The sequence below is a fragment of the Pristis pectinata genome, chromosome 7 (assembly GCF_009764475.1).
Source record: "Pristis pectinata isolate sPriPec2 chromosome 7, sPriPec2.1.pri, whole genome shotgun sequence".
Classification (NCBI taxonomy): Eukaryota; Metazoa; Chordata; class Chondrichthyes; order Rhinopristiformes; family Pristidae; genus Pristis; species Pristis pectinata.
The window spans coordinates 25,205,190-25,223,624 of record NC_067411.1 but is presented as its reverse complement, the minus strand read 5'-3'; the positions used below and the strand labels follow the sequence as shown (position 1 = coordinate 25,223,624).

The 18,435-nt window shown below is 41.5% G+C and overlaps 2 protein-coding genes across 2 annotated transcripts in view; one reads left to right on the top strand and one right to left on the bottom strand.

Annotated features, from left to right (window-relative positions):
- The window catches only part of LOC127572456 (ankyrin repeat and death domain-containing protein 1A-like), a 77,420-nt gene extending 63,382 nt beyond the window's left edge, over positions 1 to 14,038 (top strand). Inside the window, exon 15 of the mRNA XM_052019739.1 lies at positions 13,804 to 14,038. Coding sequence (XP_051875699.1) covers positions 13,804 to 13,850 — 47 coding nt within the window. The 3' untranslated portion in view covers positions 13,851 to 14,038. The remainder of the gene's footprint in view (positions 1 to 13,803) is intronic.
- The window catches only part of poc5 (POC5 centriolar protein homolog (Chlamydomonas)), an 84,884-nt gene continuing 67,087 nt past the window's right edge, over positions 639 to 18,435 (bottom strand). The window contains 3 exon segments of the mRNA XM_052019736.1: positions 639 to 787; positions 6,379 to 6,549; positions 13,166 to 13,288. Of these exon segments, the coding sequence (XP_051875696.1) occupies positions 647 to 787; positions 6,379 to 6,549; positions 13,166 to 13,288 (435 nt within the window). The 3' untranslated portion in view covers positions 639 to 646.

Here is an 18,435-nt window from a genome sequence, read left to right as displayed (position 1 = left end):
TCCAAGTACTGTTTTGCATTTTAATTATTTGTAAAAACCTGTGGTAAAAGTAGAATAAACCGGAGGACATCTATCTGTTCAATTCCCCATAGAGAGCTTCATCTCTTTAAGCAGGATGAGGATTTCAAGAGAACTGTTTTTATTTTTAAAACCAAGTCTCACAGTTGAGAAAGTCATTTACGTCATCCAGTACCACCCCCCAGTTTTCATGCTCAACATTAGGGAAACTTAATTGAAACCAGTCCCAGCATTATTAAACCTCTTTGCACGGCGCCTTCACAAATGTCATGCTTAGATCTTTCACCAACAGGCTAAAACATTGAGAAGTTATTTTTAAATTCTCTTCAGTCAATGCATTAAATTTTACAGCATTTAAAAATCATTGATACATCGTAGCTTAAGAACCACTCTGCATAAACTGCATTTTTTTTCATTGAACAGGGAATATGCAATAATATACTTGCAATTTTGCCTGCGGGTTAATCCAATAATGATTGAATAATATTGGTAGCTCACAATTCAAAGTCCTCAGTCTTCAGTTGTAGAACAACCATGTTTCATCAGTTTCCATGAGGTTTCATCATTTTTCTGTGTTTTCCATCAGTTTCTGTGCATTTCAGGCTGCTGATATTTATTGGTGAGGGATTCAGTCTACAACCTTTATTGACTGGATGCCACAGCTGACTGTGGGTGATTTTGCATTCAGTGCAGAGACTTTCCCCCCAGTGGCTGACTGGGGTTGACTTGATCGAGGATACTTGGCTGCAGTCGCTTGGCCTATGGTTTGCTGAAGGATAAAGAACAAGAAGTGAACAGCATCCTATTACCTGTTCCTCTGACCAAAGATTTTTTTCTGGTTAAAGTAATAGCATTGCTACATTCTTCAATTGTTAAAATAAACAAATCTATCTCACATGTTTCTACAAGATTTAAGGTTTTGTCAACCTTGATATTATCTTGCACTGTAACAGGTTTAAAAAGAGAATCAATTTTTCATGACTACATTTTAAAATCTCAGAAACATTCCAATTACGGAGGAAGTCAGTCATTTACCAGGGCATTTTCTTCTTGGCGGTTCTTCACTGATTTACCTACATTTGAATGAGGTGCGTCATTCTAACAAGTACGGGTAATTTTTCTACACGTTATCATTGTTATATTTTGTGGTGTTATCAGATCATACAAACATCAGACATCATTATTTTGCTTGGCAGCTAACAAAAAAATAACATGTTTGAGAAATAGCAGGCAGCTTAGAGGTGTCATAAACAAATGTGCCTCAGAAATGTTACTAACCTAACTTACTCGCATTTGTACTACCATTTTTAATATATTATCATTTTGCTCACATGATACTTCAAACAAATTCATTTTAAACGAGGACCTTCAACCTTGATTTTTATTTTTAAGTAATGGAACTTTTGTATTTCTCCTATGAACAAACAAAATATAGAATTCATTTTCTGATAAGATCTCATTGTGTACACTTTACAGGCTAATTTAAACAGAAGGTAACACTGAGCCACAAGACTGCAGTTGTCCTTCAGGCAACCTGCAGAGCTCAACTCTGCAGTTCAATGCAGTGAAAAAAAAATCGATTAACATTCTGTAGGCTGTTGTAGTTTTATGATGTGATCTACACAAAGGCATCTGTATTATATGCTGCATATCCCTATGCATTGCTACGCAAGGTCAAGGGCTAAAGGAAAAAATAGCAGGATTCTGTTGTGAGGAATTTTCATTCACTGCCTACTTTAACAGCATTTGAACCACCAGCTGTTTGAATAAGTGCATAGGGATACTTTTGGCCTTTTCAGATTAAAGGTTAGCTTCAAATTATTTTTTTTAAAAAACCAAATAGATGTATTATTTTGGTAGGTAAAATTCAGTAGGAAAATTGGTTCTCATTTACAAAACAACCTTTGCCACGGGTAAATTTTCAATAATGGAACATGAGTAGGTCAAGTAACATCAACAGAACCTCAGTACTGCAGCTGGTTAACCAGGTTAGAACATGACCTCTCTGTGCAGTTTGCACATTCTCTCTATAATAGCATTGGTTTCCCTTGGGTGCTCCAGTTTACTCCCACAACCCAAAGATGTGCTGCTTGTAAGGTTAATTGGCTACTTAAATTACCCCTGATGTAGGTGGCCGATGGGAGAATCAGGGGTTGTTAAATGGGCATGTGAGAGAGAATAGGTTAGAGGGAAATAAGTAGGGGAATGGGATTGTTCTGAGAGCCAGCATAACTCAATGGGCCAAATGGCCATCTACGTCATGAGGAAATATGAGAATAAGTCCACTAAACTTGTTAGGCCATTCAGTTGGATCAGGACCAATTTGTACCCAACCTCCATCTACTAGTCTTTAATACTCCTGTCAAAAGAAAGGAATAACTGCAGTGAAAATTGCAATTAATCCAGTACCCAGAATTATATCTTGTACTTGTTGGCCATAGATTTGTACGATTCTTTTGAGATTTCGAATGTTATCACAAAATAAACTGGCTACATTTTAAGACTATGCCTTTTAATCTAAGTTCACCCCACCAAATTAAGTAGTTTATCTGCATCTCCTCAACTAAACCCCTTCATTTTAAACTCAACTGTCCAAACTCAAAGAAATACAACCAATCTTGTGCAACCTGCCTTCATAATTTGTCTTTCAAGTTATAGCATCTTTCCAGTTGAATTACACTGTATCCATCTTAAAGACAATGTATCCATTCAGAAGTTGTGACCAATTCAACCAAGCCAGTATGCAAATAATTCAAATAATTCGCTCCGTATTTTCAAACTCCTGCCCCTCAAGAGTTTGAGTCTAGAAAAAAAACATGGAAACAGGCCATTTGGCACACCAAACCCTCACTGAACCATCAACCACCCAATTACACCAATCACATTTAAAAAAAATTCTCCCCACATTTTCATCAACTCTGTCCAGATTTACCACTCATCTGCAAACTAGGGGCAATTTACAGTGGCCAGTTAATGTCTCAACCCACGTTTTGAGATGTGGGAGGAAACCAGAGCACTTGGAAGAAACCCACAAGGTCATAGGGAGAACGTGCAAACTCCATACAAACACCACCCAAGGTCAGGTTTTATCCTGGGTCTCTAAGCATTGCGTGGTAATGGCTTTAGTAGCTGCACCACTCTATAAAGGTAAAAGGCAACCTTCCATTAACCTACTGGATTTTTATTACATTTGTGCACTATCCTTTCATTTAGATCAGTGGTGTATAACACTTGACCTGCCCGAATCACAGTTAAACTGTATGCACCCAGCACACCACTATGTGCACTTGCCTAGGGCAAGTACGTGAAGCCAGCTCCTGATCAACAACGCGCTGCACAGATTTGGACCTTCCTGAGAGATTATGGGACGGTGCTATTGGAAGGGGAGTGGTTGGTGAAGACAGAAGAGTGGTTCAAGGAGCTGGGAGGAGAACTGTCCCTCTGAAATGTTGAAAGGGGAGGTGAAGGCATGTCTGATGGTGGAATTGCATTGAAGGTGAAAAAAATGGCAAAGAATTACCTGTTGATTGTGGAGCCTGATGGGTGAAGGCGAAGATCAGGGAAGCTTACCTTAGAGACATAACAGACTGCAGATGCTGGAATCTGGAGTAAAAAAAATGAGCTGCTGGAGGAACTCAGCAGGCCAAAGGGAAGTGGATAGTCGATGGTGCAGCTCGAGACTCTTCATTTGGACTGCAAGATGAAGGGGAGATAGCCAGTATAAAAAGGAGAGAGGGAGTGGTGAGGCAAGATCTGGTGAGTGATAGGTGGATCCAGGTGAAGAGGGGTTGATTGGCAGATGGAGTCACGTGGGGGAGGGAATGAGAGAGGTAGCAACAGAGGCTGGGGGGGTGATAGGTGGAGGCAACAAAGGGCTGCAGACGAACTCTGATAAAAGTGAAGAACCAAATAAGGGATGTATGGTAGGCAGATGGGAACAGTGGGGTGAGGGCACTCAGTAGGAGGTGCTTGGAGAGAAAAAGGGACAGAGGGGGAGTGGGTAACCTGAAATTGGAGAATTCAATGTCATGCCATTGGGTTGCAGATGACCCAGGTGGAATATGATGTGCCGTTTTTCTAATCTGCATTTAGCCTGACCCTGGCAGTGAAGGAGACAGGACAGAGAGGTTGGTGTGGGAATGGGAAGAGGAATTAAAATGGCATGCAATCGGGAGCTCTGGATGGCCAGAGTGCAGGTGCTCAGCAAAGCAGTCGCCTAGTCTGCACTTAATCTCACCGATGTAGAAGAGGCCACATCGAGAGCACTGAATGCAACAGACAAGGTTGGAGGAGATGCATGTGAATCTCTGGCTCACCTGGATGGGCTGTTCAGGTCCCTTAATGGAGGCAAGGAGGTGATGTAGGACATATGTTACACCTCCTACAGTTGCAGGAGAAAGTGCTTGGGGAGGGGGAGGAAGAGGGATGAGTGAACCAGGGAGTCACAGAGGGAGTGGTCCCTGCAAAAGCAGAAAAGGGTGGGGAGGGGAAGATGTGACTGGTAGCGGGATCACGTTGTAGCTGGTGGAAATGTCGAAGAATGACGTGCTGGATCTAGAGAAATAACACCTCATATTCCACCTGGGTAATCTACAACCCAACCACATGAACACAATTCTCCAACTACTCCCCCTATCCTTTCCTCTCTCCCAATCTACCCAGTTCTTCCTACCCCCAGCCCTATCACCCTGTTTCTTTCCCCTCCTCCACCCTCTCCATCTGCCCATCACCAACACACTCTTCCCACCGATTCCCCCCCCCTTGTTCTGATCTGCCCTCCCCATCTCCCTCACTAGATTCCATGCTCCACCTTCCTCTCCTATCAGATTCCATCACATTTAGCCCATTGATGCCTCCACATATCACCTCCCATCTTCTATTGCTATTTCCACACTCTCCTCTCCTCCTCCATCTGCCTATCACCCATCCTCACCTGGATCCTCCCCCCCAAACAAAACAAATCGCTTGCTGGCTCTTGCTCCACCCTTTCTCTTCACCCTTTTTTTTTTACACTGGCCATCTCCCCTCTATCTTCCAGGCCAGATGAAGGATCTCGACCAGAAACATCAACTATTTCCCTCCATAGATGCTGCCTGACCTACTGAGTTCCTCCAGCATCTTGTTTGCTCCAGATTCCAGCATCTGCAGTCTCTTGTGCAGGAATTATATCCCTATTCAGTCTGTCGGGAGGCAGGGTGAAAGCAGAAGTACAGAAAATGGAAAAGATGAGGGCGAAGGCTCCATTTGGGTGGGGGGGGGGGGTGGGGGGTGGTACACTTCCTGTCCCAGAGGAGAGTGGATGAGCAGGAAATAGAAGTGTAATTGAGTGCCTTTAATTATGGTGGAGGGGAAGCCATGGTTCAGGAAGGAAGACACATCAGGAGACACCTGTATAGTCTCATCATTGCAAATATGATGGAAATGGGAGAATTTGGAGAATGTAGGCTTATAATTGATATTTGTCACTAGCCTATCCCTCAAGGTGGAGACAGAGACCCAGATAGATTCAGAAAGGGAGGGAAGAGTTAGAGATGGACATTGTGAAAGTGACAGCAGGGTGGAAGCTGGCAGCAAAAGTAATAAAATATGAGCTTTGCACGAGTGAAGGAAGCAGCTCGGATACATTCAAATACCAGAGAAAAAGAAAGGAAGAGTGCCCCCAAGTAGGTCGGAAATAAAAACAAACTCCACCAGGTCAAAGATATCGCTATGGCCACTTGCATGAGCCCAACTTATGCCTCTCTTTGTGGCATCTGTGGAATTAAAGTTTTTAAAATGAGAAGTCTCTCCATAAGTGAGGTCACGGATTTAAAAAAAAATTCACTGGCAAAAGTTCACAGAAGATAAAGAAAATGTTTTCTTACTAGGAACATGAATGATCTATGTGAAAAGTTGAGTTTGAAAGTTGTTCGACTGAGGAACTTTAAAGATTATGGATAAAAAGGGGATAACAGCTGAAGCAAGGCTGCAATTTCAAAGAGTTTGTACAATCATACTGGGCTGAATTATCTTCTGTATGCTTTTATAATTTTAATAAATAAAATCCCTAACACATTGGATTTTTCTTTAGAGGAAACATACCCAAAATTCCCCGTGCTTTTCCATTCTCATCCTGGGTGCTATTAGTACCCCAACTCTGGAGGATTTTGTGGAAAGACCATGTGTGCATAATAAGCCATTTCAACAGGTGATAGATTCAAAAGCAACATAGTCAATCCCTCTAAAATAATATGCATTGCATCAAGTCGCCTGGACAAAATGGCTGAGTTTTATTGATGTAGAACAAATCTAATGGAGAAAAATAATTGAAGTAGATGTTTAATTTCACAGCATCTGAAGTAGTTACTTTTACATTATTACCTGTGTAACAGGATGATGCCTTTCCACACAGATCGTAGTCATTGGAGGAGACACTCCCTGGCTGGATCCACCTTTAAACCCTCGTGGGGATGGGTCAGGTTGCCCTGTGAGACGCGCCACTATGGTTTTCCCAGTTTTTTGCTGTGCAGAACTTGCACATTTAGTCACAGGCTAAACATGGAAAAGAAAAGTCAGCTTCAAAGTAAAAATAACTAAACGTCACACAGCTACTCTATTCAGAGTATGAACAAGTTGAAGTGCTGACTTTTTAAACTAATTTTTCCCTGTTTATCTCTTGGAATTTCCTTTGGTAACTACGCTTCTGGCATAGCGTGTTGGGCTGAAAAGTCTCCTTCCATGCAATATCATTTTATGATGGTGATCATTGACCATCCAAGCTCTCACAAAGAACAATGAAGGCTATGTAACACAAGTATGTCATAAGTGGTCCAGGGTCTTCATTAGGATCCACAAGGGCTACTGAATAGAGATTGTGATTTTCTCCCACTTCCCTAGCCTGAGTATTCTATTGCAATCTACATCTGTCTTTACCTACACGACAAACTTATCTGATTTACAGGCAACATTAGTGTGGCATGGACATGTACGCGGGGAGCAACTTGTTTCTATGCATTAATGCCCCAATGCACAGCTTAACTGGCCATTCCATCTCACAAGCTGCTGAATTGGTTCCCTGGTCAATTTTAAATTCAACTGGTCTAAGGGCCTAGACCCTAAAAAGATTGCTTTCAATTAAGATCGCAAGATATGAACTAGTAAGGAAAGAGAAATATAAAGACAGCAAGGAAGAAATCAAGCAGGGGATTAGGAAGGCCCAACGGGGCCATGAAATGTCTTTGGGAACTACGATTGAAGAGAATCCCCAGGAATTTTGTACTTGTATTTAAAAAGAGGATAACTAGGGAAAGGGTAGGACCACTCAAAGATAACAGAGGGAATTTATGCTTGGGGTCAAAAGGATGTGGGTGAGGTACTAAATGAATACTCTGGATTGGTATTCACCAAGGTGAAGGACAGAGGATAGGGAGGTAAGTGTGGGGCGTGCTAATGTGCTGGGGCACTTTGAGATCAAGGTGGTGGTGGTGCTGGGTCTTTTGAAGAGCATCAAGGTGGATGTCTCCAGGGCCTGATGAGATACATTGCAGGTTTTTGAAAGAGGCAAGAGAGGAGACTGTTGGGGCCTTGAAGAAGATCTTTGTAGCCTCTCTAGCAGTTGGTGAGGTCCCAGAGGACTGGCTGGAGAGTAGCCAATGTTGTTCCTTTGTTCAAGAAGGGAAATAGAGATAATCCAGAAAGTTATAGGCCAGTTAGTCTCACATCAGTCATAGGGACTCTATTCAAGAGGACTCTTAGGGATAGGACTTGCGTGCATTTGGAAAAACATGGCCTGATTAGGGACAGTCAGTTTGGCTTTGTGCAGGCGGGTCATGTCTTCCCACCTTGATTGAGTTTTTTTTTTGAGGAGTTGAAGAAGGTAATTGATGAGGGTAGGGCAGTGAATGTTGTCTACATGGATTTTAGTAAGGCATTTGACAAGGTCCCTCATAGTTGGCTGATCCTGGGGCCTCTGTTGTGTGTGATATATATAAATAACTTGGATGAAAATGTAGGTTGGTTAGTAAGTTTGCAGATGACACAAAGATCGGAGTTATGGACAGTATAGAGGGTTATCAAATAATACAGCAGAATTTAGATCAGTTACCGATATGGGCAGAGAAATGACAGATGGAGTTTAATCTGAGCAAGTGTGAGGGGAGGTCTAATGCAAGGGGAAAGTATACAGTTAATGGCAGGACCCTTAACAGCACTGATGTACAGAGGGATCTTGGGGTCCAAGTCCATAGTTCACTGAAAGTGTCTATGCAAGTGGATAAGGTGGTGAAGAAGGTGTATGGCATGCATGCCTTCATTGGTCAGGGCAATGAATACAAGAATAAGGAAGTCACGTTGCAGCCATATAAAACTTTGGTTAGGCCGCACATGGAGTACTGTGTGCAATTCTGGTTGCCCCACAACATGATGGATGTGGAGGCTTTGGAAAGGGTGCAGAAAGGTTTTTACCAGGATGCTGCCTGGATTAGAGGTTGGACAAACTTGGGTTGTTTACTCGGGAGTGGAGGCTGAAGGGAAACCTGACAGAGGTTTATAAAATTATGAGAGGCAAAGATAGGGAGGACAGTCAGAATCTTTTCCCCAGGGTAGAAATGTCAAGTACTAGAGGACATGCATTGAAGGTGAGAGGGGGAAAGTTTAAAAGGAGATGTGCAGGGCAAGTTTTTAAAAAAAATGCAGAATGGTGCAGAATGGTAGGTGGCTGGAATTATGGGCTGCCAGGGGTAGGGGTGGAAGCAGATATGACAGTGGTATTTAAGAGGCTGTTATATAGACACATAAGTATGCGGGGAATGGCGGGATATGGGTCATGTACAGGCAGAAGAGGTTTAGTTTAATTCAGCATAGTGTTCAGCACAGACATTGTGGCCCCAAAGGCCTGTTCCTGTGTTGTACTATGTTCTAGGAAAGCACAGTTGGTTCTCCTCAAAATAAACAGGCTCTCAAAATGCAAGAAATGGTAATGCAGCAATAGTGCTGCTGATGCATAGCTCCAGCAACCCAGGTGCTGTTTGTGTAGAATTTGTATGCTCTCCCTGAAACTGCAAGAGTTTCCTTCAGATACTCCAGTTTCTACCCACATCTCAAAGATGGTTGGTGGTTAAGTGACTGCTGTAAATTACCTCTAGTGTAAGCGGATGGCAGGAGAATCAGGAGAGTTGATGAGTACCTGAGTAAGAATAAGTTACAGGGAATGAAGTAGGGTTATGGCACTAAATGGGAATGCTTGGACTTGGCATAAACTCGTCATCTTCTCCTACACCATAAAAAGAAACAGGGAAACAGCAATTTTGACAGGCATTTGACAAGATCCCACGTGGTAGGTTGGTACAGAAAGTTAAGGCACATGGGTTCCAAGGCGAGCTGGCTAACCAAACCCAAAATTGGCTTATTGATGAGAGGCAGAGAGAGTAATGGTGAAGGATGCTTTTCTGATTGGGAATCTCTGACCAGTGGTGTATCATAGGGATCAGTGCTGGGACCCATGTTGTTTGCGATGTATATTAACAACTTGGACGTAAATGTAGGAGGAATGATTAGTATTGGCATTGGTTTATTATTGTCACTTGTACCGAGGTACAGTGAAAAACTTGTCTTGCATACCGTTCATACAGATCAATTCATTACACAGTGCATTGCAGGTAGACAATAAGGTGCAAGGTCAAACAAGGTAGATTGTGAGGTCAAGAGTCCATCTCATCGTATAAGGGAACCATTCAATAGTCTTATCACCGTGGGATAGAAGCTGTCCTTGAGCCTGGTGGTATGTGCCCTCAGGCTCCTGTATCTTCTGCCTGATGGAAGAGGAGAGAAGAAAGAATGACCCAGATAGGTGGAGTCTTTGATTATGCTGCCTGCTTCACCAAGGCAGCGAGAGGTATAGACAGAGTCCATGGAGGGGAGGCTGGCTTCCGTGATGCATTGGGCTGTGTCCACAACTCTCTGCAGTTTCTTGCAGTCCTGGGCAAAGCAGTTGCCGTACCAAGCCGTGATGCAGATGACACGCAAGTCGGTGGTGTTTTGGATAGTGAGGATGACATCCAAGGCTATAGCAGGTTATAGATCAGATGGAAAGTTGGGCTGGGCATTAGCAGATGAAATTTAATCCTGACAAATGCGAAATAATGCATATTGGGAAGTCAAAGAGGAGTAGGACATAGTAAGGCATTAAAGAATGTTGATGAACAGAGGAACCTTGGGGTTCAAGTCCATAGTTCCCTGAAAGTGACAACACGTGTAGATAGGATGGCATTTGTACCTTCATAGGTCAGTCAGGGCATGAATATAAATTTGGGACATTACGCTGCAACTTTACAACACACTCATTTGGCTGCATTTGTAGTATTGTGTGAAGTTCTGGTCACCGTACAACAGGAAGGATGTGGTTGCACTGGAGAGAGGAGAGGAGATTCACCAGGATGTTGCTTGAATTGGAGGACGTTAATTAAGGGGATGGACTGAATAAGAATGAAGGAGATTGTATGGTGACTTGATATATAAATTTTTAAGAAGCATAGATATGGTAGACAGAATATTTTTGACCACACCACCCGCGCCCCCCCCCCCCCCCCATAGTAGAAGTATCTAAATCAAGAGTGAGGAGAGAGGGAGGAATTTTAAAAGGGGATTTGAGAGGAAGGTCTTATTTTATTATATCTGGAACACACTGCCAGAGGTGGTGGAGGACTCGGATACAATCACTACATTGAAGAGACACTTAGACAGATGCTTAAATAAGGCATAGAAGGATATGGACCTAATGCAGCAAATGGGATTAGTGTATATGGGCAAAAAGGTTGGTATGGATGTGGTGGGCCAAAGGGCTTGTTTCTGTGCTATGACTATCAAAGATCAAAGTTCATGGTTATTATTGACTGATGGAAGCAAAAGCTCATTTAAAACAAAAATGGACATTGAAAGTGACATGGATGGTAGCTACCATACTGGAGTACGCCCCAGCATTCAAAAGTAGCAAAGTTATGTTAAACATTAAAAATCTGCACAGTTCTTTAACTGCAACCTGACCAGATTTTCTGTCTTCATTGTATAAAACTGGTCAAAAAGCCACTGGTAAAATTGTAAAAGAACTTTCCAGGGATGGTATCAGAACAGAGAGATTACAGCTATCAGAAAAGAGACTTCTTTGGAAAAGAGAAAATGAACTCAATGTTCCCTCCCTAATATACTGTATGTGGAAATATTAATTATACTTATGGAGAATCTCAAACTTGGGACTATAAATACATTAACAAATCCTACATGGAAATGTTTAACTGATTAGAATGTATTCTAATCAATCCCATGAATAGGGATAACAGTGTAAATGCTTTAAAATGGGAATTAAACAAAAGAGGGACTAGAAAGGTATTTCAAAGTGGACAGAATGGGAGGAAACCTGTGTGAGCACAGATTAGCACAGTGAGGTCCCAGAGGATTGGAGTAGCAGCAAACGTTGTGCCTTTGTTCAAGAAGGGAATTGGGGATAATCCAGGGAATTTATAGGCCAGTCAGCCTCACATCAGTGGTAGTGAAGCTATTGGAGCGGATATTTAGCAACAGGATTTATGTGCATTTGGCAAGGTATGGCCTGCTTTGGGACAGTCAGCATGGTTAGGTGCAGGGCAGGTCATGTCTTACAAACTTGACTGAGTTTTGAGGAGGTGGCAAAGGTGCTTGATGGAGGGCAAGGCAATGGACGCTATCTACGTGGACTTTAGTACAGCATTTGATAAAGTCCCTCACGGTAGGTTGATTCAGAAGATAAAGATACATGGGATCCAGGGTGAATTACAAATTTGGATTCATAACTGGCTTGCCCATAGAAGACAGAAGGTGTGAAAGGCTGTTATTCTGGCTGCAGGTCCATGACCAGTGGTGTTCCACAAGGATCAGTGCAGGGCCCTCTGTTGTTTGCGATATATATCTATGATTTGGATAAAATTGTAGATGGGTGGATTAGCAGGTTTGCTGACACCAAGATTAGTGGAGTCGTGGACAGTGTAAAGGACCATCAAAGAATACAGCCGGATATAGATCAGTTCTAGATATGGGCAGAGAAGTGGCAGATGGAGTTTAATCCAGGCAAGTGTGAGGCGTTGCACTCTGGGAGGTCAAACGAAAGGAGATAGTATGCAGTTAATGGTAGGCCCCTTAAAAGCGTTGAAGTACAGAGGGATCTTGGGGTCCAAGTCCATAGTTCACTGAAAGTGGCTATGCAAATGGATAAGGGGGTGAAGGTGGCAAATGGCATGCTTGCCTTCATTGGTAGGTGCTTTGAGTAAAAGAGTAAGGAAGTCATGCTGCAGCTATACAAAACTTTAGACAGATCACACCTGGAGTGATGTGTGCAGTTCTGGTAGCCCCATTATAAGAAGGATGTGGAGACTGTAGAAAGGATGCAGAAGAGATTTACCAGGATGCTGCCTGGACCAGAGAGTATAAGCTATAAAGGAAAGGTTGGACAAACTTGGGTTGTTCTCCCTGAAGCGTTGGAGGCTGAGGGGAGACCTGATAGAGGTTTTTAAAATTATGAGAGGCATAGATAGGATAGACAGTCAGAATCTGTTCCCCAGGGTAGAAATGTCAAACACCAGAGGACGTGCTTTTAAGGTTGGGGTGGGGGGGTGGTGGAGAGTGGGGAGTTCAATGGTGACAGGAGAGGCAAGTCTTTTTTTTAAGAAAATGCAGAGAGTGGTAGGTGCTTGGAATGGGTTACCGGGGTAGTAGTGGAAGCAGGCAGTTTGCTGGAGGTTAAGAGGCTTTTAGATATACACATGAATATGAAGAGAATGGAGGGATATCGATGATACACAGGAGGACATTTAGTATAAATTGGCATCAAGATCGGCACAACATTGTGGGCCAAATGGCCTGTCCAATGCTGTACTGTTCTATGTTCTATTAATTGGACAGCTGTACATTTGAGATAATTATGCCTTTAGCATTAAAAGAATTCAGTTGGCAAAGTGCTCAAGACTGGAGAGAGAAATACTGAGAAGCAAGGTGGGAAACCAGGAGGTAAATCAGTTGTTCATTTTATAATAAAATCCAGGAAAGTCATCAAATGGAATGAAAAATAAGCTGATGATTTGGTTCTGTTGCTTTGCACCAGTGATCAAGAAAATGTATAATCCAGTTTCACTTAAATCATTACCAGTTTCTGGGCCGATTGGAACCCTAAAGCCGAAGATGTCGTCACTGTGGTGGTAGCTAGAGGAGTAGATGTTCCTCCTGATCTTGTCTGGGAAACATTTGTTGAACCAAAATGTAAAGTAATCTGGGAATAGAATACATAAAAACGTTAACAGAGCAATATGCTAGGTTTCAGCTGCTTGAAGAATTTTCTGTAAAAAGGCAACAAGAACCCTTCAGCCACATAGTATTATTAATGTAGAGAAACACTTTTACTTGCTAACTGAGATATATTCAGGTAGATAACTAACTTGCACAAACAAAAGTGGAGGATTTTTAAGTATTAACATATGGGGCCAAGGTTGCCCATAGCCTAGCTGCCAATAATGTGGAAAACTAATGGAAATGCACAAATCAGAGGAACAGGAAACCCTGGGGAACGGAGATAAAGGAAAGAACCCATTATCCTTTCCTAGAGATGTGTGGCTTTTAATGGGTTTTAAATACAGATAATTTGGAGGCATTGGAGGACCAGTTGGCACATGGTGAATGCACCAGTTATGGGCAGTAAACCTTTTGGATGAGCTGAAGTTTATTGAGAGTAGAATGGGAATCTGGGTGCAAATACATACTAACATGTTTTGATGGTCTTTTGTCTAGGGCAGGCACTGAGACAGAAGAAGATGATTTTCCAAATTAGTGTATAACAACATTTAGGATGGAATGAAAATGAAGCCTGAATATCATAGCTCTACCTGTGAAATAAGGAAGAAACAGAGTTGGTGACAGGAGCCAAAATATTTAGTCTGGAGGAAAATTAAGTGACTTCCAGCAAAACACAAACTGCTGGAGAACTCAAAAGGTCATGCAGAATCTGTGGAGGAAAAGTGTCAGATGAAAGTTCATGTCCAGACTCAAAACATAGACCATCCCTTTGCCTCCACAGATGATACTTCACCCACAGATTTCCTCCAGCAGTTTGCTTTTTGCTCCAGGTTCCAGCATCTGCATTCTCATATCTCTACAAATCAATTCAGAAATGTGTTCTTTCTTGTAAAAATTGTTTAATTTATATTTTTCTTGTGAATGTTGCTTATATGATGGTACGTGCCTGTGATGCTGCTGCAAGTAAGTTTTTCACTGCACCTGTGTATACGTGTACTTGTGCATATGACAATAAACTTGACTTTAAATTTGAATTCTAGAATGGATACAGACAGGTGATGGAGAGGTCAAAGCAGGGGACAGAACTAGAGTTCAGCAACCTCTATGTGAAACAAGACTGCACATTTTTTGGGTGATTATGCCAAGGGACAAGAGGAGTCAAGGACAAGCTTGTGAGGGTGTTTAAGGGAATGCAGGACTTGGGAGGCAGAAATTATCAGGAGTTTCCAAGAGGTCAAAGGTTGGTATGATCAGGTGCAGTTGATAAAGATGCTGATGATTGGAGATATAGTGAAGAGGTATACATATGGAAGAATGGAGGAGAGACAGGGTGACATCAGCCAAAGCAGAAGCTGTCAATAGTTGAGGAGCTATACTTCAAAATGTGTGAATTCGTAGAGAATGGCACTGCTGACTTTGATTAGGGCTCTTTCACTGCTTTGGAGGCATTTCTATTCAGTCTACCCAGTATGAGTTAATAATAATCTGTCAATTTGAACTCAACTATTGGCAATATTGTAGAATATTCAAATTTCAGCATAATAATTGGGAGGGACATGAAATATAGCAAGGGAGAGGATAACAAATAGATAGAATTCAACCTTACTAAGCAAAATATGTTCCTATTTCTGTGGTTTCTTTTTCTCCACCTAGTTGGTTCACAGTAGAGATGAAAATACAAGGCATACAAAGACAATCAACAAGAAAAAGCAAAACTTAATTAGGATTTAATTAAGAGTTGTAAAGAGCATCAGAATTTTCTAAGACTGCAATACTGACCTCTGGTGACGACATGACGTGAATGGATTTGCAGTAGTATGTGTACAGGGAATATAGCACAGAAATAAATTAAGATCACAGAAAGGAAACAAAAGGTGGAGACTTAGGAGGATAAGGGGGAGTCAACATAATAGGAAAAAGGCTTTTCAAAATTCATATGTAAATGTATAATAAAAGTGGGACCATGACCATTTAAAAAAAAGAGAATTCTGGTAAACGATATAAAACACACAAACCTTTTTTTAAAGAATATAAATGTTAAGAACACTAGAAGTACTTGCCCTGAGCTGACACAGTATACAATTCAGAATACAGAGAACATATTACAGGTATCGATCACAACTTTTCCCCAAACACTGTTGAAAAGGAAATTTGCCAGAGGTTTCTTACACATTGTTTTAAGGAATTGAAGTGGGTAAACCAGGAAAGTCTTGACCTTTCAGTCTTCACTCAGGAAATGTGTAGAATTCTATGCCCAAAATTTCTGGGGCTCATCCTACCTGGCTTCAACTGCTTGCCAGATATTTTGCATCAAAGAGATAAAACAGCTGACTTTGGAAAAATATGGAGGGTTGAATGCTGAATTCATCTCACAAGCTCCTAAAATATCTTTAATGGAGAAAGTAAAATGAGCTCCTAGCAGAGCACGTTGTTAGAAGTTATTTGCCATGTCTTACAGCAATACTTGGTAAGCTGCGTGGGACATAAATGGAAGCAGGAATAAACCATTCTGCCCCTTGTGCCTACTCCACCGAAGAGTTTACGGCTGATCTTTTACTTCAGCACCACTTTTACAAATACCCTTGATTCCCTCAACATAGAAAAACCTACAGCACAATTCAGGCCCTTCGGCCCACAAAGCTGTGCCGAAAAATCTATAACATCATGACAAAATCAGTGATTGAGCTACACAGTTCTCTTGGGTAGAGAATTCCAATGAGATCCCTTCTCATTTTTGTACGTTCTCCCCATGTCTGCGTGGGTTTCCTCTGGGTGCTCCAGTTTCCTCCCACATTCCAAAGTCAAACTGGTTTGGAAGTTGTGGGCATGCTATGCTGGTGCCAGAAGCGCGGCTGCCCCCAGAACATTCTATGCAAAGATGCATTTCACTGTGTGTTTCGATGTACATGTGACTAATAAAGAAATCTTAAACTTAGGTATAGGCCAAGTCTGCTGAATATCCCCTCATTCAACAAGCCTGCAATCCCATTTAATTAATTTGGTGAATCTTTGCTGCACTCCATCCATCCCAAGTACAGTCTTCCTTGGGTAGAGTGCCAGATCTGTGCACAGTATTTCTGATGTAGTCTCATCAGACCCCTACGTAACTGGAGCAAACACGACATGGACACTCAGGTCCCTCTGAACACATTTTCAACTCTTACCATTTAAAAGGAAACACCACTTTTCTACAAAAGTAAATGCCCTCACCCATTTATTAAGCCCATCTATATCCCCAAAAGTCTCTGCATCCTCCTTATATTCCCACTGCTGCCTATTTTTGTATCATAAGTAAATCTGGATACATTACATTTGGTTTGCTCATCTAAATCACTGAAAAATAAAACTGGGATTCCATCACCATTCCTTGTGTCATCCCACTAGTCCCTCCCAACACAAAAATGGCCGATGAATCCTCATTCTGTTTTCTATCCATCAGCCAATCTGAAATTCATTCCAGTATACTACTCCCAATAACATGAGCTCTAATTTTATTTAATAGTGACTCACCCTCATCTGTTCTGCTAGTTTAAGCCTCAGACTCATCAAATGTTCCCTTTCAGAGATCCACATAGACCCCATTCATTCCCATTTTTCCATGCCTATTTTCTTGACTACTCATGCCAGGCCCATGGGTATATACTGCACCATTTTCTCTCTTCCTCCCTTCTTAAATAGCGGGGGTCCATTTGCTACCTTCCAATCTGTGGGAGCCATTTTAGAACCTACATAATTTTGGAAAATGACTGGCAGTGCATCCATCTCCATAGTCACTTCCTTCAAATATATTGGGGAATACCAAAATAGTAGAGAAGTTACAAAAGACACAAATTGTAGAGGATTAAAAGTATAGAGTAAAGGAGGAGCTCAAAGAAATTAGTATTAGTTTTAAAACTAGTACTTGTAGTGGAGACACTTTTGGTATTGTAAGTCTATTAATCCTGATGACCCGCATGCAATTATAGACACTTGGATCCTACATTTGCATCTAAACCTCCCTTCTTTTATACTTTGTAGCCCTTGCAATAAAGGCCAACATTCCATTTAAACTTCCTAAATACTTGTTATACTCTCATATCAACCCTTTATACCTCAGCACTTTGTATTTTCACTCCATTTAAGTAATATATATTTATTCTTCCTTCCAAAGTGGATAGCCTCCATCTACTGACTTCTTGCCCGCTTCACCCATCAATATCCCTTTGCAGGTTTTGTCCTCGAAACATGCTAACCTGCCTATCTTTGCATGTTCAGCAAAATGCATTACAGTCAGTGTGATGTCACAATACTGGTACCAATGCACTTCTTTTCTCATCACCTCTCCTCAGCTTACATAATCACCAAAAAGGTAGATTACATTACTGAAGGCTTCAAATAGTGGAAGAAAAGGTAGTTTACTCTTTAAGCTTAATATTTTGTCTCGAAGTAAAAAAAAACCCTAAGCCTATGTCTTCATAGATGATGGCATTCATTTATCCACAAGCAGCACAGTGGTGCACTTAGTTGAGCCGCTCCCTCACACATCCAGCAGTGTGCATTTAAAAACGTAGTACAGTGACACATACCAAGTAGTGGTTATTTGAGATGGTTACAGAACTCAAGATTACCAACTTCCCATATAGGGCATTTTGTCATTTTTGTCATTTTTCTTGAATCGCCACATACCACAAATTCCATAGACGACAAAGCAAAAAAAATTATTTTTCCATGCAGTCCAGAAGTTCAATTTGTCAAGTGTACCTTGAATAGATCTGCAGTGGTTTACTGACATTTAAACAATTTCACTAAATATAGGAAAATATAGGTTTTCAGGCTACACCAGCCTGCTCTTTGTGGCTCAGTACCATGGGCTACATTAATTAGCTGACCTTATATGTTTCATACCAAGTGTAACATTATTGCTTATTGTATGTTCGAAAAATACAGCTTTGTTATTGTACTCCTAACTGATGATGACGACAAGCTCTTGCTCCCTGGCCTCCAAAAAAAAAATCATATTGTGGGTATTAGGTTAAAATCTACAATCAGATTTCGAGAAATACTAGGAAATTCAACAGCAGGTAGTAGATGTACAGTAAATTACAAAGCTTACAGCACAAAATGGGTAATTTGGTCCAACTTGCCTTT